The sequence below is a fragment of the Mercenaria mercenaria genome, chromosome 6, assembly GCF_021730395.1.
Source record: "Mercenaria mercenaria strain notata chromosome 6, MADL_Memer_1, whole genome shotgun sequence".
Lineage (NCBI taxonomy): Eukaryota > Metazoa > Mollusca > Bivalvia > Venerida > Veneridae > Mercenaria > Mercenaria mercenaria.
Genome location: NC_069366.1, coordinates 22,899,065 through 22,924,882, shown reverse-complemented (window position 1 = coordinate 22,924,882; position 25,818 = coordinate 22,899,065). Strand labels below are relative to the sequence as shown.

Below are 25,818 nucleotides of genomic sequence, written 5' to 3'. Positions count from 1 at the left end.
TTTAGGTTAAAGTTTTGATGCACTTTCACTGTGTCTCTGTTATTACTGAATGGATTTGATTCAAACTTAAAATAGTTGTTCAACATCATCACCCACACTATATGACACAAGCTGCATAACTCTGGCACCAATATTTAATGAATTATGCCCCTTTTTGCTTAGGATATACTTATATAGTGTTTTGATACATTTTATCTTTACCTCTCTTATTACATTAAGTTGATATTTTTGACATAGACTCAGGCTATTGTGCAATATCTTCATCCACAATTGGAGTCATTAAACACTCCAGTGACAGCTCTAGTTTCCTCAGATGTGCCCAGTTTCACTATCCAGCATTGAAATAGTTTAGCGCACTGTCTCCTGTGACAGCTCTTGTTTATTTGGTACCTTTAAAACTAAAGATTTTTATATGAAACCTAGTTTAATTATGACGAGTTGTTTTGGGAATAAGCAAATTCTTCAGTTTAGTTTCAGTGCCTGCAGCAGCAAATTTGACAAATTCCCTTCTAGTTGGGGACTTTTATTGCTGGACAATATAATCTTGATGATGAATTAAACTTCTATCTTTTTCAGAATGTTGATACATCCAATTTTTCTGTTTGTATAAAAAGTGTATAAAAAAATAGTTTCACATATAAGAATAGTTTGCCAGGCAGCCAGTCTATATATCAGGTTCTGCGTTCCCTAATATATATACCGGTAAGATTTGATGACAGACAAGTTTATTTATATCAGTGGTATGTGATTAATGAAAGACAAGTGATATGTGTCCTGTGTCCTTGATGCTCTCAGTTTTATTTAAATATTTGTTAAATATCTTAATAATCATTTTATTTTGACCTCTATATAGTGATAAGGATGTGAACATTCCTGTGTGTAGCTTTATTCCCAGTGTGTGTGTGTGTGCCTACGTGCATTTAACCATGCTTCAGTTTTTGCCTACGTGTGTGTATAAAGACAGAATTTATTGCTGACTTTTGTGTATCCTACCTCCTGGCTATTGCAACATTATTGTCTCTGTACTTGATAAACCCAGGTATATTTGTATTTGACCCCAAGTATATAAAAAGTGATTTCCTGCATGTAATTTGTAAGTCTTTGGTTATTTGAACATTATATATACTGAACCAACAAATTTATCCTAAGATTGAATATTTTTTTCATTTTTTTTTTTCATTAGTTTAAAGTGTGCAGTTTATGTTTATTCTTCTTGTTCTGTTTTACCAGTTTCTTTTACCGCTCAGTTTTCTATATCAACAGCTTTCACAAGAGTAATTAAGTCTTAGTATTCACTATCTACTGCTGTTCTGTATGTCAGAGTCTGATTTGATTATTGGGAACTACATCAAGAGCTGGCAAGCAAGTGCGGTTTGTGTAGGAAGTATTGGTAAATATATAGCTGTTGTACATTTATTCCGATTATCCTGAATTCCTAGAGAACATTTTTCCTATAGCTTGTAACAACTTGGAAAGAAAATGGCCGCCATGCTTACCTTATGATCTGTTAAAGTGTCTGAAGTGTGGGTGTTACTGTTTTCTTGTTCTATTGTAAAAAAGGTTGGTGAAGATTTATTTTCATTGATTGCTTTTTTCCTTTTTTTGATGAAAAACATGTAGAATACTGTAATACTATGCCAGTTTACAAATATTGTTGTTTTTCCATACTGTCTTTCACCTTGACTTTAGATTACTATAATGTGTCATGTCCGTTGACCAGAATTTCTATTTTAATAAATACTAATCTTTGTCTATTGAGATGAAAGTTGTAAAGAAAACAGTAGTCCAAAAATATATTATTGAGTCAACAGCAAGAGTTATTTTCATAATATGGATAAGTGGTAATCCAGGAGCTGATCCAGGATTTTGGGTTAGAAGGTTGGCCTGACCTTCTTGTACTTACAATGTTTATTATACAAAGAGAGTTAAATGTGAGTTTTGCAGTGTTCACTTCCTGTTGAATAAATAATACTTTTGTTTGTTGCCAGGATCATTACAAATGGTTGAACTGTAATAATGATTTCGAGCGGAAGCAAAACATTTTAAACTTACAATTTTTGATAGGAATATCACTACTGTGGTATTAGCAAAGCATGTGTTATGCTATTAAGTTGCACTGAAATATTTATAAGGAGCATGTGATAGAGGAACAAGCATATATACAGGAATATTGGTATGAATTATAATTATTGATGATGTGCAAGAGAAGCAAGGAGAAAATTTGTCATGTCTTTAGCTTTCAATTGCTGAAAAAACTTAAATTTATATGCTTGGCAGATTTTAGGTTTTGGAATGGGGTGGGGGATGAGCACAATGGGTATGACTCTCCGCACTGAATCCAATAGTGGTAACCCGAAAGTGTTTGAAATAAGATTAATCAAATTTTAATCTTGCTGATAATGCATTCAAATGCGATTTAAATTGTTAACCTTTAAGCGCTTTAACATTGCATGTGAGGGAATTTATTTAATCTTAACATTTTTTGACATATTTTAAAGTATTAATTTAAGTACACTGACCTTAAAGGTGATTGTTTTCAGACTTTGGTTAAGTACCCGGTAATGAATTTGTTTGGAACTTTAACATTGTGATCATTTACAATTACTTGTTCTAAATGAGTTTTCACTGTAAACTTTGATTTTCTCATCCAGGTTGCCCAATCAAATATTGCCTAACGAAGATATACAACCTAGTGTATTATATTTAAAAAAGATTTTTGGTATTAATTATACATTTAGACGGAAAAGTTTGTAAAAATATTATTACCTCATTTGGTTCTCCCAACATGAATCGAATGCAAATGTCAAACTAGCGATTGTGTACTGTGAAATCATTTCAATTCGCTGGCATGAAATTTCGCGCAAACGTGAAGAAGGACTGTTTCGCGCGGGCTTAAATTCGCGCATTTTCAACTTTAGAAAGGAAAAATATAATCAAAAAATAATAATAGCGCGGTCTTAAATTCGCGCGTCGGTCCTAGCGCGAAATACGCGAAAATTCGTCCTACGCGAATAAAAATGATTTCACAGTATTATATTATTGAAAGTAATGAATATCAAGAGGTAATAGTGACATGTAAAATTTTATTAGCTCGACTATTCATAGAATAGTAGAGCTATTGGACTCGCCCATGCGTCGGCATCCGCGTCGGCGTCCCGATTTGGTTAAGTTTTTTTATGTAAGCTGGTATCTCAGCAACCACTTGTGGGAATGGATTGAAACTTCACACACTAGTTCACTGTCATGATATGACATGCAGTGCAAAGGGTCAATAACTCTATTTTGCTTTTTTACAAAATTATGCCCCTTTTTCGACTTAGAATTTTTTGGTTAAGGTTTTGTATGTAAGCTGGTATCTCAGTACTCACTAATGGGAATGGATTGAAACTTCACACACTTGTTCACTGTCATGATCTGACATGCACAAAGCAGGTCCCATAACTTTATTTTGCTTTTTTACAAAATTATGCCCCTTTTTCAGCATAGAAATTTTTGGTTAAGTTTTTGTTTGTAAGCTGGTATCTCAGTATCCACTAATGGGAAAGGATTGAAACTTCACACACTAGTTCACTGTCATGATATTACATGCAGTGCAAAGGGTCAATAACTCAACTTTGCATTTTACAAAATTATGCCCCTTTTTGAACTTAGGAGTTTTTGGGTTAAATTCTTATATGTAAGCTGGTATCTCAGTACCCACTAATGGCAATGGATTGAAACTTCATACACTTGTCCACTGTCATGAGCTGATAAGCACTATGCAGGTTCCATAATCCTATTTTACTTTTTTACTAAATTATGCCCCTTTTTCGACTTTCTTATTCATTCAAGCGACAAGGCTGTTAAATAGTCGAGCGTTGCTGTCCTCCGACAGCTCTGGTTGTAAATTAGATGGGTTGAAGGGGTACAAATTAAATTGGTAAAATGGATTAAATGTATTTTAGCTCGACTATTCGAAGAATAGAGGAGCTATCCTACTCGCCCCGGCATCGGCGTGAGTGTTAGCGTGAGCGTCACACAAATGTTAAAGTTTGCGTACCACCCCAAATATTTTCAAAGTTAATTGAGTTATTGCTTTGATATTTTGCATACTTGTTTACCATCATGACCCCAGTCTGTAAAAAGGAAGAGGCAACTCTGTCAAGCATTTTGACTGAATTATGGCCCCTTTTCGACTTAGAATATGCTTATTGTAATGTTATAGTTTTACTCATAGCTTATATTATACTATCAAGCACTGAGAATAGTCGAGCGCGCTGTCATTTCTTTCAGGTGCAAATATAAACCTTTAAAATGCCAAATCAGCTCATTTAATGACATGATATCTGACATTATATTATAAGCCTTTCTGCATTATTTAGAAGTACTTAACTATTTCATATTAGATCGCCATATTGATGACGTCATTTCTGGATCCAGTTGCAGTCGCCAAAAGAGATAGATATATATTGTTTTTGTCTTAGACCAAAGATGATTTGGTATATGTGGCTACAGTTCTGAGGGGTTACAAACAGCAGTGCACTAACTATAACAGAGAAAACGAAAGTCATAAAGTGTTGCTTAAATGTGATTGATCACCAGTGGTTTGGGAGACATATTGATTTACTCCAGTCAGTGTGTGTGTGTCTGTCTGTCACAAATCTTGTCCGCACTCTTAAGTCGAACATTTCTCATTCGATCTTCACCAAACTTGAACAAAATGTGTTTGACCGTAAGACCTTGGCCAGATTCAATAACTAGCCAAATAGATCCAGGCACTTTGGAGTTATGGCCCTTGAATTACTGAAAATCAGCCTTTTTACTCTTGTCTGCACTCTAAGTGGAACATTTCTCATCTGATCATCACCAGACTTGAACAAAATGTGTTTGACCATAAGTCCTCGGCCAAGTTTGATAACTAGTCAAATCAGCCTAGGCACTTTGGAATTATAGCCCGTGAATTACCGAAAATCGGCCTTTTTACTCTTGTCAGCGCTCAAAGTCAACATTGCTTATCCGATCCTCACCAAACTTGAACCAAATGTTTTTGACCATAACTCCTCGACCAAGTTCATTAACTAGTCAAATCGCCCGAGGCACTTCAGAATTATGGCCCTTGAATTACCCAAAATCAGCTTTTTTACTCTTCAAAGGTATATTTGTAGTGAGTAAACAGTATATAAAGAATGACTTGCTATTTAGATGATATTAGGCAGTTGTGGGAGACAACTATTGCCATTTCTCAAAAGAAGCTCAAGTTAATTTTAGTGTTAAAGCTGTGATAGTACAGGTAAGTAGAAGCAATTTTGTGAGTGTGGGTTTGGTATCTGTTTGAGTCACACTTCTGTACATTTTCATCTTTAACAGCATTATGTACATGCATACCTTCTTATGAGATATAGATAAAATGAAATAATATGGAAGTCTGTTGCACATTACAATAACTTTTTTCAGATAAATATAAAATATTTTATAGAATACACAATCAATGTGCTGTATACACTGCAGATAAGATAAGTTATATTTGTATCTAATCCTTGGCTAGAAAAGTTTGTACTCGGGAATGTACTGACACAGCTGGTGAAAATTACCACTAGTGATCAATGCATTAGGAATGGCATTTTGCATGAAAATGAAATTTATCTTTACACGACAATGGACAGTTCCAGTTTTTGTTGATAAATTTCATCTAACTCCTCCCTCTATTGTTATTCTATTCATGCCAAGGTCAAGTGCTCACAAACGGTATCACAAACAAAACCCAGGTGGTCTATTGTGTAAACTAGATGAGTCGTATTTGACAGTCCTGATTGGACAGTCTGTTTTATGTAAACATGAATGATTGGCAGTTTTGGATCTGTCCATAATAATGGGAATATATAATTACATGATCACATTTAAAAAAAAAATGAATATGGTTACATCTCAGAAAATTTCACTGAAAAAAATGAGTCGTTGAAGTATTGAACCCCAGCCTCCTATGTGACAAGCCACCACGGAACCACTACACCAGTCTGAGTAGTTATATCTAGTAGCGGATCTAATCTAAATAAGGCAAAGCAAATCATGCTGATTTCCCCACTGAATTGAATTCTTAAATGTAATAATCAGACTAAAATGTAAGGATATTAACCTCTGGCCTGCTGGCTGCAAGTGATTCTGCCTTTGCGGCATCAACCTGAACATCCGTGCAGACAGATCATGGTCTGGGCTGTTTGCTATTCAGTCAGTAAATTTTCAGTGAACTTCAAATAATATGTGGTACTGCCCAAATTGAATGATGGCCCAGTTCATTTTAGATTTGTCAGGGTAAAGGTTAATATTAATCTGTTTAGTCTTCCATACATGTCCAAATAAACTGGGCTGTTTCCATCTCACTTTTGACAGATGAGTATATAATATACATTAATAGTAAACTTGTCCCAGTAATGTCCCATGTTAGCAGGTACTAAGGCAAGCTATAAAACCACATTTTTAAGTACCTTTGTAGTCTGGCTATCGACTAGATAATCTTTTTAAATTTTTTAGATAATTTCTCTTAAATATTCTGACCAATGATTATCTAGTGTTTTGAGAAGAAAAGAGACATAATTATACAAAATTTGAATAGCATCTGTGAACAAAACACAGGGTCTGAGCACAGACTATAGTACCTTTGTAGATCTAAGAGCCTTTGAGGGTTACAAGTTCTCAAGGAAAGGTTAGATTTATTTAAGGCAAACAATGCAGAAAAAATGATGGCATCAAGTGCCTTAATCCTACAGTCATGACTCTATTTCTAAAATGGACTGGTCCATCATTCAATTTGGGCAATACTATTTATCATTTGAAGGGGTGTTTACTGAAAATTTACTGACTGAATAGCGAACAGTGCAGACCATGATCAGACTGCACAGATGTGCAGGCTGATCTTGGTCTGCACTGGTCGCAAAGGCAGAATGAATTGCCGCAAGCAGGCTAAAGGTTAATCCTACAGTTATGACATCTATTTCTTTGTAAAGAATATCTGACATTTGATAATAAATGGGTAAAATGATAAAAAAAATCCGTGATAAAACCATTAATAAGTTCATATTCCATAAATGGCAGTGACAGTTAACAAATATTTTACTTGTGAAAGCCTTGTCTTACCAGTTTTGAGGTAATAACTGAACTGGTTGTCAAACAAGTTTTGAACCTCTCTGTGGTCAGTTGGTGAAATTAATTCTTATAATATGGATCAGCCATTCAATACTGGTTTAACCGGTAAGACTATTATTTAACTTCGCTGTTAAGTAGAAAAAAGTTTAAGGTTATTGTAATGTCTAATCTAGAGTTTTTTGTAATTTTAATAACAGTTTGTAAAAATTTTAACAGTTGTAGAAAGATGTCATACTGATAGAAATGACTAGGACAATTCCTAATGTAAGATTGCATTATGAAAAATTAAATTGAAGGAACTATTACTTTGCATATTTGGATCAAATTTTATCTCTGATTATGACATAATTATTAAAAATTTTGAATAATTTCATGTGAAAGCATTTTAGTCGGACTGTTCAAAGCATGGAGTCAGCAATGGCAGTGTCCCACCTTGGTTGAAGATGTTTTGCATGTGAGGCTATTATGTTAAGCCGTAACTTCTGTTCAGTGTTGTAACAGTTTAAATTACAGAACTTCATTAAACCTGACTTTTTTTGCTATGAAATAATGTATAAATCTTTCTATAGAAAAAACATCTTATTGGAGTTAAATCTAACAGACATACATTGTAAAATTAAGAAGAAAAAGGAGAATATAACATCACATTTTGAATTCCCTCTATTTGTGTTGAAAATTAAGTATATTTTGGGTTTGGCCTAACAATACTTTTGTATTTAAATTAACAGCCTTTTTTCTATGAATATATCTCCAACAGGTTATACGAGTATGTGTTTTGTAACACTATAGACCATAGTTCATAAAACACTTTGCACCAGATATAATGTCCAAAAATACCTTGATTAAATCATGATATAAAAGAGAATAAGGTTAGTGGAACACACAGTCAAGACGGGTCAGGTTTCAAAAATTTCATTATAATACCGACTATTAAAAATCATGTCAGATATTCAATTTCAACTTCCATCTACTTTGGTAATTTACATATATTCTGTTAGAGATTTATTTAAGGAACAAAAAAACCCATCACATAGAGTACGAGCCCTGCTAGAAACACAGTTTGTTGTTTTTAGCTCATCTGATTTTTTGAAAAAAAATGATGAGTTATTGTCATCACTTGAGCGGTTGTCGGCTGTCGGCGTCGGCGTCGTTGTCGGCGTCGGCGTCGGCGTCGGCTGGCTGCATCGGCGTTGCCTGGTTCAAGTTTTATGTTTGGTCAGCTTTTCTCCTAAACTATCAAAGCTATTGCTTTGAAACTTGGAATACTTGTTCCCATCATTAGCTGACCCTGTATAGCAAGAAACATAACTCCATCTTGCTTTTTGCAAGATTTTTGGCCCCTTTTTACTTAGAAATATCAGATTTCTTGGTTAAGTTTTATGTTTAGGCTAACTTTTCCCTAAACTATCAAAGCTATTGCTTTGAAACTTGGAATACTTGTTCACATCATAAGCAGACCTTTGTACATCAAGAAACATAACTCCATCTTGCTTTTTGCAAGATTTATTGCCCTTTTGGACTTAGAAAATCAGTTTTCTTGGTTAAGTTTTATGTTTAGGTCAGCTTTATCTAAAACTATCAAAGCTATTGCTTTAAACTTGCAACTCTTGTTCACCATTCTAAGTTGACCTGTCAGCAAGAAACATAACTGTCCTGCTTTTTGCAGATTTATGGCCCCTTTTGGACTTAGAAAATATCAGATTCTTGGTTAAGTTTTATGTTTAGGTCACTTTTTTCTAAAACTATCTAAGCTATGGTTTGAAACTTCAACACTTGTTCACCATCATAAGCTGACCCTGTTCAGCAAGCAACATAATCATCCTGCTTTTTGCAATAATTATTGCCCTTTGGACTTAGAAAATCATTTTTTGGGTTTGAGTATTATGTTTAAGTCAACTTTTCTCATAAAACTATCAAAGCTATTGCTTAAAATTGCAACAGTTTTTCACCATCATAAGTGGACACTGTACATCAAGAAAACATATTTCTATCCTGCTTTTTGCAAGAATGATGGCCCTTTTTAGACTTAGAAAATCATGGGTATACAATATTTCTATTGCACAAAAAAAATCAGATGAGCGTCAGCACCCGCAAGGCGGTGCTCTTGTTATAAAAAGTATTGTAATTACTCCAGTTACGAAAGTACTGAAAAAGTTTTGTTTTGATTTAATATAATTTCCAGTTGTTTCAACCAAACCAGAAGGCATTAGGTCATTAAATTTTATTTTCAATCTGTCTTGGTTGCACAACCAAGATAGGCAAAGGGAGGTTATAGTAATTATGTCTCCCACCACACAATGGTGTGGGAGACATATTGATTTACTCCAGTCTGTGTGTGTCTGTCTGTCTGTCACAAAGCTTGTCACTCTAAGCCGAACATTTCTCATCCGATCTTCACCAAACTTGAACAAAATGTGTTTGACCATGAGACCTCGGCCAAGTTCGATAACTAGCCAAATCCGCCCAGGCACTTTTGAATTATGGCCCTTGAATTACTGATTGGGTCCACTCATCAAAGCCATCTAGAGAAACTAGACATTTTTCAATGGGGCAGTTGTGGGAGACATGCGCTTTTCTCAAAAGCATCTCTAGTTACTGTTATGAAATTGCATTTCTGATGATTGCTGCTAAATATGTTATGTTTGGTGTAATTCATTGACAAATATGATGCAATAGCACTGATATTTATTATGTTTATCAAATAAAGTATTCAATCAAACCAGTGAAAATCTACCAATTATTAAACCCTGATAGCCCATATAAGTGTAAATAAGCGTTTCAGTTTTAAACAAATACCTTCTATGATCAAAATCTAATTAACCACGTTTAAAGACTACTTGTATAATAATTAATTGTTACGACTGACCTTAATAGATCAGATTTTAAAAAAATCAATCCGATCATTGCTGAGATTACAAACGAAATGTGAATGGTTTATAGTTTACATTATAACCTAAACTAAATATTTGGCAGTTGATCAGTTAACTAATTCATGTATATATGCAATATACTTAGCGTTTAAATATCAAACACAGTTGCTAAAGGAATTCATACCCTCGCAGACTTGTTTTACAACGTTTCTCTTCCTTTGTTGCGAAATTCTTTGCAGATATTGATTTAATTATGCAGAGGAGTAGCACGTCGGATTCGGGATTCAAAGGTTTGGGTTTTTGTCTAGATTAAATCATTATTTAAAGCACTTATTATAAAAATGTAACTCAGTAGACAGTGTCTAAAAAGGATTAATTGTATCTATTGGTAAAATGTTAATCTTTGTACACGGGTATTTATGTATTGATTCAGATATTTAGTTACACTGAAAAGGTTGAAAATGTATTGTTTATTGTCATGCATGCAGTATCAAAAATTATGCATGAACAAATTTCTTCATTTTATTGATTCTGGGTGGGCACATCGGAGATATTTTTGTGCCAGTCTCAGAAATAATGGAGAACAAAGTGCTGGCTATCACGCACAGTTAGAAATGATGCAAGTTTCCTTCATTTAACATCATAATCGAACTGATGCAATTCAGTTTTGTTACTGGCTTGATAGAAATATTCAGTAGATTGTTGTTTAGATAATCATTCAAGCTGTTCCCAAAAAAGCATTAGTTCAACTGATGCATTAAGATTGTCTGCTTATATAGCTGATACTAACTTTCATATAACCTTGAGAAATGAGCTATACCGCATGTCCAATTTCTGAGTAAGGTGGTAGCTAGGTAACAATACATACAGTGTGTCTTAACTGTTTGGGAATAAAGGTAAGAATACTTTATAATTTATGAAAGAGATAACATTATTTAAACTTGTCATTCTGTTGTCAAATTTTGAAAAATTTATCCATTTTTTTTTTTTATTTCAGATAATTTGTTATCTTGGATCTTGTCAAATTTGAAGTTTTAAACTGCTAGATTTATTGTGACATTAAGATGAATCTTAACTAGGTTTTAAAAGAAAGTAATATAAGCCAGATATATGTTTTACATACATTTAGAATTATTTTACTATCCTGATCAAGTGTTTAGTCACCAAGCGTATTTGATATTATGATAATAAAATTGACCTTTTGTAAAAAAAATACAAATAAAAGCAAATGTTTTTTTCGTTCAGAAATGTAATGTATGTCAATTATTGCATGATATATCAGTTAATTGTTCAGTCACTGCAGTTAGTCAGTTACCGTAGTTATTTTTGAAAGAAGTTATTATGTACCATAGTACATTGACCTGGTTTGAAAAGGCCTTTAAGTTTATTTTTATAAATTGAATGTGCATAATCTTCTATTACAGGAAATAAAAAATGTTTAAAGATAAGCTTGCCTTATCAAGATTAAATGCAGATTTTCCTGGTAATTTTTTGACTGTTTTGTTCATAGCTTTTATCTGGTATGACAATTATAGTTTATTATATATTTTTCTTTTTTTTCCAAGTATACAAAACTGGATATTAGGAAATAGCTTTTATTTTAGTGCAGTTCCAATGCATTAATGATACAGGTAGGCATGCAGTGCCATTTTCACCCTATTATTTTTATTTTGCTTTTAGAATAATTATCTTACAGAATATTGCGTCCCTGCAAAATTACAGTAAGAGCATATTGTCAAAATCCCCTTTATTGAGAACACCTGCTAATTATCACTACCTTTCACTTAATTATAACCAGAATGTAAAAAAACTTCTGTTCTATTCTGTTCTGTTATTAATTAACCAGGAAAATCCTGTTAAGGACATGGAATTAAAATAATTTAGCAGAAAATGTATGTAATTATACCTATTACATTGGGAATTTAGGAGAGGTCATCACTAGAGCGATTATTACTATGTTGGTACTATATTTTAGGGTCGTTCATTGCGAATTACATTCATACTGTGGTTTATAGCGGTATTTTGGTCGGCATGATATTTTTTAAGTCTAATTATAAGTGTACACTATATTGTACTTTAACGGGAATCTTGATTTGTAAGTCTCATTGACTTGGCAAATTATTATTTTTCAGCATCGATGGAAACAAGGTTTAAAATATTTATTGGAAGTACTTTGTTGAAATAATATTTGAATATTCTTACTTCCTAGTTTTACTGGATACTGACAGTAATATCCAAAATATTAGGCCATACCAAATTGATTAATAGTTCTTCGGAAAATTTTCAAAAAAAATAGGAGCGGGCGAGCGAAATTTTTATTTTATTTTTTTTTTTCTCAATTTTGATTTTTTCAGAGGCGGGTAGATTTTACATGGAGCGAGCGGGCTTTTTTTTATTTTTTTTTCCCACCTTGAACCCTTGAGGAGGCGGTTATGATTATATATAAAGTTAACATTTCTTTAGAAATAACACAGAAATCAAACATTTACAGTGTGGGTAACACTGTATATAGCTTTTCTATATGTTTTAAAGACTACATGAATGATTTTGCAAATAAATTCTTGCCAAAACTCACTGAATCACTTTATTTTTTTTTATTTTGTAATTTTAATTAGTAAGAAATGAGTGTCTTATTTTTAATTTTGATTTTTCTACATTAATCTGAAGACGTGCCTATTTAATGGCAAAGAATGAGGAATATTTAAGACAAAACAGGCACATGATTGTGTGGAATAACATTTCCTCTGAAACACAGTTAGATGGCTTTCACACATGAACAAATTGTGCCCCTAGTGGAACTCCAACCCATAGAGGTGACAGGGAAGTAATAAACCACTTGACCAGTGAGACCAAACGAAGTTGGGCATACAGATGCTTCAACATTGCTCGAATCCCTTTGGAATAATTTCTTAACGGATCATGATCAGGCTAGCTTAAGCTTTGTGGTAGAGATTCATTTCAGGCAAAAATAATAACAGACGGACAAAGAATGATCCCAATATGGCCACCCTTAAATGTGTTGTTGTTGTGCCTTGACTGAACTTGAAATTTAGAGTTGGGGAAGTCTGTTTTTTTTCAGTTTCTTTCGTTCAATCAATTTACAGCCAATTTTAAATATATCCTGGCGTCATGTGTACAAACAGGCAAAACTGGGGTTACAAAAGGACAGATTTTGTTTGAAATTATTTTCATATTAACACTACTTATTTGAAAAGCTAAACAATTTTTAAATTGACTAAATGCGTTTTGATAGAATATCTGACTGCTGTACTAAAGAAGTTACGTTCAAACAGATTTGGGCCGAGACAATGTGATAGGTGGGTCAGGATCTGTGAACAAATATTTTTTCAAGATAGTAGTTGGCCTCAGCTTTGGGCTCCAGATCTAACATGCTGAATTAAACAACTGATAACAAATGGTTTGAAAACTTTATATCTGAACAATATTTCCAAATATTTTTAACTGCATCCCCGTGCACGTCTGACAAGTCGGGCTTCGTTCTTTTCACTGTATTGAACAAAAGTAGAATGTGCCTATTTCATTACCTACCGGCACATCGAAGGCCATGTGTGGCACTAACACAGACATTCCAGATTTAAAACAAATAATGAACAACACCATAATTCCTGACTTTTTGAGTTTGGATCATCAGCTACATGTATTACGGATGCATGAAATCCGATCAATATTCTTTTGACGCATTAAAACAGCGATAAAACCTGTTTTGCCGTTATAATTCCGGACCGCGTAATCGAAAAAAAAAAAATTTTTTTCGAAGATTTTTATGTACGTGCGGGCGAGTAATTTTTTTTTTTTTTTTCTCGGGAATGAAGCTATTGATGCGGTAGTTCCGACGAACGACATATCAATTTGGTATGGCCTTAGGGTAGTATTGTACAACTGTGAATTAATGCGCATACGTACTATATTTGAGTTTTACTTTCAGGTTCTGATTGTTCAGACATCAGCCATACCCAACTACCTGAGTATCAAGACGGTGTCAATATGAAAGATTTACTTGCCCTGAAAGACAAAAGTAAGTATAAATTAAGTATATTTTACTAGTCTGTAGGTTTATATAGCGCCCTTTTCATGATAAACAAAATCAGTGGCACTTTACTTAGGACAAAGGCACTCACTCAGTCTACTGGTAAAGACACGGACCGATCTGACCAGAGGGACTGAGCGAGAGAAAGCCCCCATAACAGAGAGAGAAATAATGTAGATCTATACAGCCGCCTTTTTGGCTAACTTAGCCTAGCTCTTGCGAATAGACAGTCTGGTTCTTGAACGTGCCTGCCAATACATGCGAAGCCATCTTTCCTCGAAAGAAAAATTAAAAGAACTTGTCCTAAAAAGACAAAGGTAAGTAAATTTAATATTGACAAGTGATTTACTAGCCCTAAAAGACAAAAGTAAGTATGAAGCTTATATGAAATATTACTCCTTACTCTTAAAAAACACAACAGTAAAACTCATGTCAGTGTGAAAAACCTGTTTGCTCTGGAAGACAGCTGTAAAACTTAATGTCAGTATGAAAATATGACTTGCTAGCAGTAAAACTTGTGTCATTATGAAATACCTGTTTTCTGTAAAAGACAGCAGTAAAAATCATGTCAGTATAATATGAGAAACCTGCTTGCTCTAACAGACATGTCAGTATAAAAAAATTTTAAGCAAGTATAGTGTCAGTGTGATTGGTCTTACTGTTCTAAAAGACGAAAACTAAACAAAATGGCGTCAGACTGAAAGGTCTTTTTGCCTTAAAAGACAAAACTAGGTACAGTTACAATAGTGAAAGTTCTGCTTGCTTGAAAGGACGAAAATTGGTGCAGTGTCAGTTTGTACTGCAAGTTGGGTAAATGTGAAGGGTATATATTCTTAAAGGCAAAAGTGGGTTCAGTGTGAAAGATCTTATGTCAGTATGAAACACCTGCTTAGTCCAAGGGGCCACCATGGCTGAGCGGTTAAGGTTGCTGACCTGATCACTTGCCCATCACCAGTGTGGGTTTGGAACACCTGGCTTGGGGTGTAGAAATCTTCATGTGAGGAAGCTATCTAGCCGGCTTTCGAAAGGTAGGTGGTTCTACCCAGGTGCTTGCCAGTGATGAAATAGTGACAGAGGGGCACCTTGGATTATCGATCACCATGTAAAGCTGGAAAGTCCCTATATGACCTATAATTATGCTGGTGTGATGTTAAAACCCAAGAATACAGTATTTGCTGAGATGGTTTGACAGGGAATGCATAATTATGTTCCATAAATCTATTTTGCATTTTCACAAAGTTATGTCAAAAACTGGAAAAGTCACCATGTGCCCTTAGTTGTGTCAGTGTGACAAAACAAAGCTACTCAGTCCAAGCATTTATGCAGTGTTAACAAGCTTTTCCTTTGTTTTCTGTCTCTCTGTATGATTATTAGTCATGTCTCGGCTTAACTTCAAACAATTTCAGGGATTTGAATGAAACTTTATGAAAAGCATGAAGTGCACTGCACAAAGAGTCATGTGTTGACTGACAAGGTCACAAATTAGGACCCTAATGTAAATGTAGGCACACCACTTGAGTGAACATGTATCCTGTTCATACAGGATACTAGAGGAGTACACAGAAAATATTGTAAATAGAAATACAGGATACTACAGTGGTATCATTAATTATTATTAAACTACAAGTTGGGAGTCGCAAAGTAGAGTAGGGTCTGGGGGTCCTCTCATGCTATAGAAAAAGTAGGCCGGGCTTCAGACCACTATAGCAGGGAGAAATCCCCATGCCCTAGCCCTTACAATGAAACCCCCAAATTACTAGAGAAATACATTGAATAAAGCAATGGTATTGTTACAACTCAAAACGCTTCATTTAGGAAAATTTAAACTTAAATTCAGCTGTAACTCACAGTTTATGTGCTGTTCATGAAGATCATGCGTTCTAAATTTATAAGCCATGCATTCTTCATTATAGAATAATGGATGGGTAATACAATTGTATTGACAATAATAAAAACCACAAACCACTTAAATCATATCTGCATTTTGCATATTTTGGTAATACGTCAATAGTGAATTTACATATGTTGATCAATAAGCAGTTTTTTCCTCTCCTTTGAATGTGTTTATTGTGGCGATATTTTTTAAAATATGTACTTTTGAGTGTTATTTTGTTAAGGTGTGGTAATGAATGTGTCTAGCCATTCAGTTACCATAAATTTATGATTATGTATATGACTGCTCTATTGGCTCCATTAAAGGTATTGTTACGTTTTGAGTTACATTATATGAACTAAATGTGTTTTTTGGAATACTATGATTGGATTTTCCTGTTTTAATTGATTTTATTTCAAATTCCAGTAGGTCTTGTTGATCAATATTAATAGCAGAGCTACTGGCGCCGCAAAGCGGCGCCATCAGCGTCGCATTACGGTTAGACGTATGAACAAGAAAACGAATAGAGAGATCTAAATGTGTATACTATCGAGGTGAAAATTCGGTGTTGTTCGGATTTTTTCATGTGCTCTATGCACATAGTAATTAATCAGTAAAGACGTCAGTAGACGCTTACTGTTTACGGTTGACAAAAGCGTCTCGCTTACTGCTTTGAATATTGAATAAAAATGTAAATGCGCGTTTGATAATAAAAATTTAGAGCTTAAAACATTTTGTAGGAAGAAAAAAGAAATAAAATAGAAAAAATCTACAATATTTTCATATTGAAACGACTTTTCTCACGCTGTCATTACCGAACTTTCTAATATATGCTTATGTTTGTCATGATGACGTCATAACTCCACAGTGGTGTAGTAGTTAGCGAGTTCGCGTTGAAAACTAGAGGTCGTGAGATCGAACCTCACCTGGACCAGACTTTTTTTTTCTATTCCTTTTTTTATTTCAGTTTTTTTTTTCTTTTGTATTATTATGAGTTTTGAAAATATTGTATAACTAAAGTCATTCATGTGAAATTGAACAAGTGTTTAGTTTTGATGTCAGGTTCCAATGTAGTGCCTGTGCAGTAGTAAGTAGACACAACTTTATAAAAAAAACAGCTTTAGGATCAAAATATACAGGCATTGAACTGTGAGAAGCAAATAATGCTCTTCTCCCCGTTCGCATATATTTCGTCCGTTAGCTTTAAAATCACTGACCAGAGTTTATCAAAAAAACTAAAACTATTCGCGATGAATTATCAATAAACATCAAAAAGGTCCTTAGCACCATCCCTATTCTATAGTGCTAAAATGTTAACCATAGAAATGTTAACTTAGAACTTCAGTAAATAAACAGGATTTTTCGAGAATTTCGGCAAACTGTTTTTCTCTATGTAAAATTCTGATCATTAATTTTTAAAAATTGCTAGTCTTTTGGGTTTAAAACAAGCTTTGTACATTAATGTAAATGATTGTAATTTTCCCATACCATGCGTTTATTATAGCTGTATTTTTGACTGAAAGTTGGCCACAATCATTCTTCCTTTCAGAAAGAACCAAAATTTGACAATAATGACATTTAAAAGAATTACAATAGTCATTTCCAGTATTACGTAAATTCTATTTTTTAATAACTTTGGAATTGAAACATTAACTTGCCAAACATTCACAAGCAAAGATACAGAATTCCTTTGGCTATTGGACTAATGAGATTCTGTTAGGTTTGAAGCTTTTCAATTTGAAGGGATTATCATTTGTGACTGGTTTCCAGTATGATAATAATTTATGTAAAATTGTTGATGCAGTACGTTTTAATAAGAATAACAGAAATTATTCATATACGTGTTTTTCTCTTTATCTTGGTGCAGATTTTAATCTATATCGAACTTTCTTTTAATTATATACAGAATATCTTTCGAGTACTTCACAATCATGTCAAGAATTAAATTTGATGCAGTCGAAAACATGCATTCAGAAATCATAAATTATCATTAATACTTATAATTTTAATAGATCTAATAGAACATAAACTTCCTAAACGAATCCATAATTCCAGACAATTCCAACACCACTCCTTTAATTTTTAAGGGGCACTCGTGATTTTTCAAGGGAGCTCTGCCTTTTAGGTAGCACCTAATTTCATATTAGTTATATATTTTTCTGAAGAAATTGTTTTCACATAAGAAGTCTCTTGTATTGAATTTCTGTGGTAGAGAATTATGCAAATTTAAGGTACGGTTTTACATTTTTACCTAAAGACAGGGTAATAATTGAAATAAATGTAATTTTTTCCCCGATGTTATGCCTTTTAAATACTCATGATGCTATTTCGGATTTAATTTAACAATCTTCATTTTGTTATAAAATCATAACTTTGAAATGTAAAGCACATTGATTATTACCTTGTAATGATATGCACAGGAAACAGCTGTCAGCTACACACTACACAGTTTAATTATTATGACAATTTTTTTTTTTGCTTAGTCAGCACAATGAAGCATTGAACAATATAAGATGTATAATGGTTTCCTTATATATCTTTTAATATCTTTAGTGCAGCACCTCTCAGAACTTGGTACTGTGAAATCATTAATATTCGTGGGGGACTAATTTTCGTGGATTCCATGGTTTAGTCAATCCACGAAATTTAATCCAAACGAACAAGTAAAATTCCCATTCATAATTTGTTCAAAAGATTCCATTTTGCTTTTAATTTTATGTCAAGAATAGATAGAGCAGTAGTCGAAATAGAGAATACGTATAATCACATGAACACTTTCAATATTGCACATAAACTTGCATATTTAAAAGTCATAAAGGGAAGTAATTGAAAACAATGGATTCAATAATACTTTTAAGACAAATTGTTAATCAATAGACAAACCTTTGAAAAAATACGTAAGTAAGAATTAACAGAAAGTAGTATATTTTTTGTTCATAACAAAAAATGTGGCAGCCACAAAGGCATTATGACCCTTAAAATATTGAAATTCTGTCATCATTTCAGCATGTTACATCTTTTGGATCATTGTTTATGGTGCACAAACATTGATAAGGCAAAAAGTTTATGCCAAATTTTACTTTGGCAAAATGCTGTTTTTCATTTGATAGCCCTTAAACAGAATTAATTTTCATCAAAAAATCCTGAAAGTGATTCACTTCAACAGCACTTTTACCAAATTTATGCCACAAAAAATTTCATGAAATGAAAGGTCTAGTTACCTATTCATGAATGGCCCACTAAGATATTGAAAACTTAAAAATTGCTTGTAAATGGGCGGACAACCTGACTGTTACCATCTTCACTGTGCCTAAGGAGAAATGTTTTCCATTTAAAGTCAGAATTGGGTTGGAGCGGGTTGACATACTCAATGAGAGATCAAATAAAGTTTTGACATTTAAATACCAATGTCAACTAATTATAAGGTCTAGGTAAATTTTTAAAACTATATTTTGTGTTATTCAGTGATAGAACTTATTCAGGGACCTAATGAGTGTTTTTAATGGTAAGACCTTTTTTTGAAACTCTGTCGTGTCCTCCGACTTAAAGATTTTTATAAAAATCTATTTTTTTACTGACTCATAATTTTGTGCTCTTGATTAGTTTTGTTTGTACCATTTGGGACTTGTTCAATTTGAAGTCAGTACTTAAGTATACACCATTCGAATACTTAAATACTTTAGTTTATTTATTTGTGTTTTTTGCATAAAAAAAGCATTGCTCATGATGTCAGTAGCTGTGTAGGCTTATAATAAACAGGAGATACATTTTAATATTTATTGAGTTTAATTATCAACAGCTTGGCAGCTTAATTGGCCGGTGACATAATCGTAGATTGTCGTCGGGAGGCAGGGGGGAGGGTGATGTATTATACACAGGGTAAGCACAAACTTTGAAAAGTCTTTAAAAACTGTTTTAAAAAATGACTAAAATTTGCGAAAGAAAAAAACTTGAATTTAAAATGCTTGAAGTTTGTTCATCAGTAATTGAAGAATGTTTAGTCAATAACTTTTTTTGTTGAAAGAGTAATTGACTGTAAACATTAAAGAGAAGAAATGAAGATAATTTTTTAAGAGAATATGGTATTTCATGCAGTCATTTATTAATTCTGGTATTCCACAGTCATAAGTAGCAGATAATGAACCCATTTTATCTCAATTTCTACTGTAAAACACTGTTTTTGCAAGAAATTGATAACAATTTTAAGATTTAGTTTCCAGAAAAGGAAAAGAGTCCTTGAAAAGTGCTTGAATTTTATCTCAAATGTTATGTCTGAACCTTTGTACATACTCAGTCTGATACCAGAATGAACATGTGGAATCATTTCTTTAATCTAGTTAAAAAATTTTAAATAACAAGGGCTTAAAAGTACTTCAACCTTATCAGGAAAATGTAAGAAAGCGGGTTTTTTTTTACTTGCATTAGTTGATATATCTAGCATCTCCAGGGTCTTGCTGCACAAATATGCATTTTAAGACCTGTGTTCAAGGTTATAAATTAAGACCAGACACAGAATACAGCCATGTCATTGGCTAATTTCAAAATTGTACCCATAAATAACCTATCAGATCTCTATGATATATATACTTATAAGATGGGGATTGGCCTCATTAGTGCTGTCTGACTTACTTGGGACAATATTCAGTATTGATCAATCAAAGCACTGGGGAAAATTGAAGCTGAAAAGAAACAGGAGCGCTTAGGATGAAACATGACATTGTCAGGCAATTTGTGACTTGTTTGAGACAGAATTGATCACTATGTGACAGAACTGATGTAAGACTTGGCACTTGATCATTGGCAACCACAGGTCTCAGACCAAATTTACATATTTCTTACCAAGATTTCCAAGATTTAAGAAAAACATATTATCTTGTCATGATGATATGTCATGCAACAGCAGGTCTGACGTCATTTGTGCTCCCGTTTTGATATTTTGTTTACTATGCATATAAGAATATAATAAGGTATCTTGAAAGTTAGATACAATATTCTATTATCTAAAATTCTCTTTGGAGAGAGACGACGCTTCCATTGCTTAGGTCACTGACTTTGAATCACTTCCCCTACATCAGTGTGGGTTCGAGCCTCTCTCAGGGCATTGAATTCTTCATTTGAGTAAGTCATCCAGCTGGATTACATAAGGTCAGTGGTTCTACCCAGGTGCCAGCCTATGATGAAATAATGCATGGGGGCCAGTTCCGGGCACCTAGGTTCTTCTAAGTCGCCTATAATTGTGGAGGTGTGATGTTAAACTGAAACAACCATTATGTTGAAAATTTGACATTAGTTTATGAAATATTGAAACTTTGTTCGTGTTCCACTTTATACTGGCAGATTGTCAGACTAAGATAGAAATTCAGGTAAGTCTCTGTGAATAGTTTAAATAGAATATGTCCTGCAGAGAGTTTTATAGGTTACTGTGCTCCTTACATAGGAAGATACAATCAGAACACTGGTGCCAAATGATTGGTATAAAGATGTGACCACATCTTGGATATATATTATGCCAAAGAAATGTCTTAGTAGAATGATATACGCAGGTTTTGAATGTTGCTGTCAATAATGATATAAGAAGAAGCTCTTTAATGGCATTGTGACATTGTGGTAATTTGACTTGTGAATTCGTTTTTTCAATGTACTGCAGAAAAATGTATATAAGCAGCTAGTTGTAGTCTCTGAATTCAGGTCACTTACTCCTTGTCCCTTTGGGTTCAAAACCTCTAGCCGACTTGGGGAAGGTCTGTGTTTCTCCTGAACTCTTGTGTGGAGAAGCAGCTGGGATATATTCCACAATCTGCTGTCAGAACTGGGTCAGTGTAACAAAATACAAAAAGTTCTAAATCATTTTCGGACCTCATCATGGGGATATAATTACATGTATAAAGATTCCCAAATATGAATCAGTTTAACTTAAATAGTATTTTCTTCATGACTATTGTGTACTCAATACTTTTATACCATCTGCTTACTTATATTGCAATAAGATTTTCTGAAAATATTATATGTATAAATCAAACATTTTGATGGGAAAATAGTTCTCAAAACTATATTGTACTTGAAATATTTTGGATGTGTGAACAAGTTTTTGTAACAGTGCTTTAAATTATTAATTATCATATAGTCTAAAGTGCTTATAATGAAAATACTGAGAAAAACTGTAAGTTCTGTTGCTGCTGCTTAAGATTCCACAGAAATATGCAATAACTAAGATAAGTGAAGTAATGGGGTGTGCAAGTCACTTCAAATCATTGTTAATTAGCAGAACAGTTGTTGTTCTGTTATATCAATAAAATCTTCACATTGGCGCAAAAGTAAGTGCATCTTCCTCTTTACGATGTGCAGTTACAACAGTTTTGTTTTGACAGACTTGAAACGCATACTGTAACAGCAACACAATTTTCTCCTTTTTTTACCAATTTTTACCTATTTAATGCTTGAAGGATTCCTATTAAGTAACTTAAAGAGATTCTGCTTTCGTAAGCAATGAGAAAAAATTTTGCGAAAAAAACTATTACTTTCTTGTGCAGTTATCTTGCAGCGGTCTGACTAAGATTTATTGTAGAGATTTTTAAAAGGTGCAAGATTTATTTTTGCCACTGTTCTCTATCTTTATTACACTTTCTGTGCCAACTGCAACTTTTTTTTCACTTTTGAAAGACAATAAAAGATTTATGAAAAGATTAAGGAAGTTCATCTGTATTCGCAGTTTTTTTTTTATGTAATCTTTTCACATAATGGACAGTGAAACCTGTTTTTAATGACCATCTTTAAAGTAGGCATAGGAAAAAGAGATCAATATAATTGCACCTTTACTAATCCTACCAGGTGTTCTGTATTACAAAAGTGCTTCTATTGTGACATTTTGATACAAGCAAAACTGTATTATCTGCACTATAATTACTACTGGTATTTCATTTTATCATGGTTTGTTAAAAGTTAATTTTTTACCATAAGTAAGTTGACAAAATCATAGAACCAGTGCAGGGGTAAATCAAACAATATTAATAAATCCTAAGATTTTGTTGTGCAAAAATGTATAATATTGTGTCTTAAACCGTTTTCATTTTCCACTCTATTGTGTAATTGCAAGGGAAGTAAACTAATAATAGTCTGCTATTAAAGAACTAGCCCAAGGCAAGAGTTGACATTCTTTGCGGATCACAACTTTGAATTAAATATTAAAATTTCTGTTATTGATATTAGCAAAACTATCATACATTACATATTTGTGAAATCATTTTTGTTAATTTCAAGGACTTGGAAATCAATTTCTAGACTTTATTTAATGTATTTCTATCAATGAAAATGTTAGGTTCTATCTCTATTTAAAGGGGCTCTTTTGCTAATTTCCTGGTAAAGATGAAAGTTGAAGACAATCGTCTTAAAATGGGTACCAGTACCTAAGAAAATAGCCATTTCAAAAGTGAATGTCCAAATGTAAATGCCATATAAGGCATGAAATTCTTTCGACGCATTCACAAGAAATGTTTACTCCTGATGTAAAACTCTTGCATGTGCACTATTTGCGTAGGCACAAAACATGTAACAAGATTTGGCTCACATGGTGTAAAAGGTTCAGAGTGAGAATGTTTTTTTTACTAACATTACTTCATTTGACATAATATGAAATTCATTAATTTTGTGATGAAGGTGCAAAAGTTTTGCATGGTGTGAACATCTTGTGATCGGCACTTTAGTTACGGTTGCATTTATTGGTTTTGAATTGTAAGAAGTGTGGACATTTTCATGATTTTATGTAAAAAAAAAAAAATCTTGACTTTAAAATTTTATTGTCAGTCGATCATATACATTGAGAGCTAAAATTTCTTGAAAAGCAAAGGAAAAAATATGATTGTGTGTGTGTGTTCGGGTTTAAAGTCTTTCAACAATTTTTCAGTTATATAAACGACGGTGTCTACTTGTAGCAGTGAGCACAATGCCCAACTTTATAGTGCTGCCTCACTGGAATATCACACCGTAGACATGTGGCATGATACCCCACCCAGTCACATTATAGTGACACCGGGCTGACCAGTCCTAGTACTATCCCCTTAATGCTGAGCGCCAAGCGAAGAAGCTGCTAGTACCATTTTTAGCTCATCTGATTTTTTGAAAAAAAATGATGAGTTATTGTCATCACTTGAGCGGTTGTCGGCGTCGGCGTCGGCGTCTGCGTCGGCGTTGCCTGGTTAAGTTTTATGTTTAGGTCAGCTTTTCTCCTAAACTATCAAAGCTATTGCTTTGAAACTTGGAATACTTGTTCACCATCATAAGCTGACCCTGTATAGCAAGAAACATAACTCCATCTTGCTTTTTGCAAGATTTATGGCCCCTTTTGTACTTAGAAAATATCAGATTTCTTGGTTAAGTTTTATGTTTAGGTCAACTTTTCTCCCAAACTGTCAAAGCTATTGCTTTGAAACTTGGAATACTTGTTCACCATCATAAGCTGACCCTGTACAGCAAGAAACATAACTCCATCTTGCTTTTTGCAAGATTTATTGCCCCTTTTGGACTTAGAAAATCAGTTTTCTTGGTTAAGTTTTATGTTTAGGTCAGCTTTTATCCTAAACTATCAAAGCTATTGCTTTAAAACTTGCAACACTTGTTCACCATCATAAGTTGACCCTGTACAGCAAGAAACATAACTCCATCCTGCTTTTTGCAAGATTTATGGCCCCTTTTGGACTTAGAAAATATCAGATTTCTTGGTTAAGTTTTATGTTTAGGTCAACTTTTTCTCTTAAACTATCAAAGCTATTGCTTTGAAACTTGCAACACTTGTTCACCATCATAAGCTGACCCTGTACAGCAAGCAGCGTAACTCCATCCTGATTTTTGCAATAATTATTGCCCCTTTTGGACTTAGAAAATCATTTTCTTGGTTGAGTAATATGTTTGTGAACAACTTGTGATCGTCATTATTACTGCATAAAGTTTGAATTGTAAAATTGACAATCAGTTTTTAAAACAAAAATCTGACTTTAAAATTGGTATTGTCATCGATCAAATACATTGAAGCTATAATCTTTCTTGAAAGCAAAGAAAATATGATTGCTTGTGTTGTTCCCACCCATCACATTATAGGTGAACGGACATGACCATTCCTAGTACAATCCCTTAATGCTGAACGCAAGCGACGGAAGCTGCTAGTACCATTTTTTACGTCTTTGGTATGACGCGGCCGGGTATCAACCCACGACCTCCCGCTCTTGAAGCAGACACTCTACCACTAGGCCTCCGAGGCTGTTTGCAAGGCATTTTGTAACTCACGACCTCCCGCACTCGAAGCGGACGCTCTGCCACTAGGCTACCGAGGCAGTTTTTAAAAATATGATTGAGAGTTGAATAAAAGGAAATACAAAAGTTTTTTGGGGGTCAGTTACTTATATAAGTCGTAGACTTTTCGTAAAAAATTGATTTGTAAAGTATACTTTAGCTATAGCCTATAGGGCTGTCTGGTATGTGATATCTTGCAAAGTATCTACCTAAAGTTTTTGTAAAGTACAAAAACAGTGTCTCAAAAGGAACAAAACGTCTTTAAATGCTTTTGAAATGACAAAGAAATCAACTGTCAAACATAATATGGAGTTGTCATGATTTAACTGTTTTTTGGATTGAAAGCATAGATTTTCTGACTAATGGAGCCTCAGATCGATGGAACTCTCCCAGTGATAAATTAGATGCCTTTTACAGATGATTTATTTCTTTCTTTTGGAAATTAGGGCGAGACTGTTTAACGGTGATTTCAGCTGTTTAAAATTCTTGTCTTGTTTTAGGTATTCTTTCTTGAATGTCAACTACATCTTGTAAACAAGCTGCCAGCAATATTTAGGTATAAATGAACATGACATTTCCATGTTTTGATTAATCAACTTGATTGGAATTTCAATAGTAAATATTTA

General features: G+C 33.6%; 1 protein-coding gene across 8 annotated transcripts in view; it reads left to right on the top strand.

The window, feature by feature from the left end:
* Positions 1 to 1,299: 1,299 nt before the first annotated feature.
* LOC123549417 (b(0,+)-type amino acid transporter 1-like) overlaps positions 1,300 to 25,818 on the top strand; it is a 64,756-nt gene continuing 40,237 nt past the window's right edge. Inside the window, exons 1-2 of one of the 8 annotated variants that reach the window (XM_045337491.2) lie at positions 1,300 to 1,390; positions 13,936 to 14,025. In XM_045337491.2, coding sequence (XP_045193426.2) covers positions 1,315 to 1,390; positions 13,936 to 14,025 — 166 coding nt within the window. In that variant the 5' untranslated portion in view covers positions 1,300 to 1,314. Of the gene's footprint in view, positions 1,391 to 1,434; positions 1,560 to 1,988; positions 2,174 to 7,178; positions 7,225 to 10,131; positions 10,280 to 10,752; positions 10,886 to 11,408; positions 11,473 to 13,933; positions 14,026 to 16,094; positions 16,237 to 25,818 lie in introns of those variants that run through there. The other 7 variants (XM_053545398.1, XM_045337495.2, XM_045337493.2 and 4 more) reach the window with 7 other exon arrangements.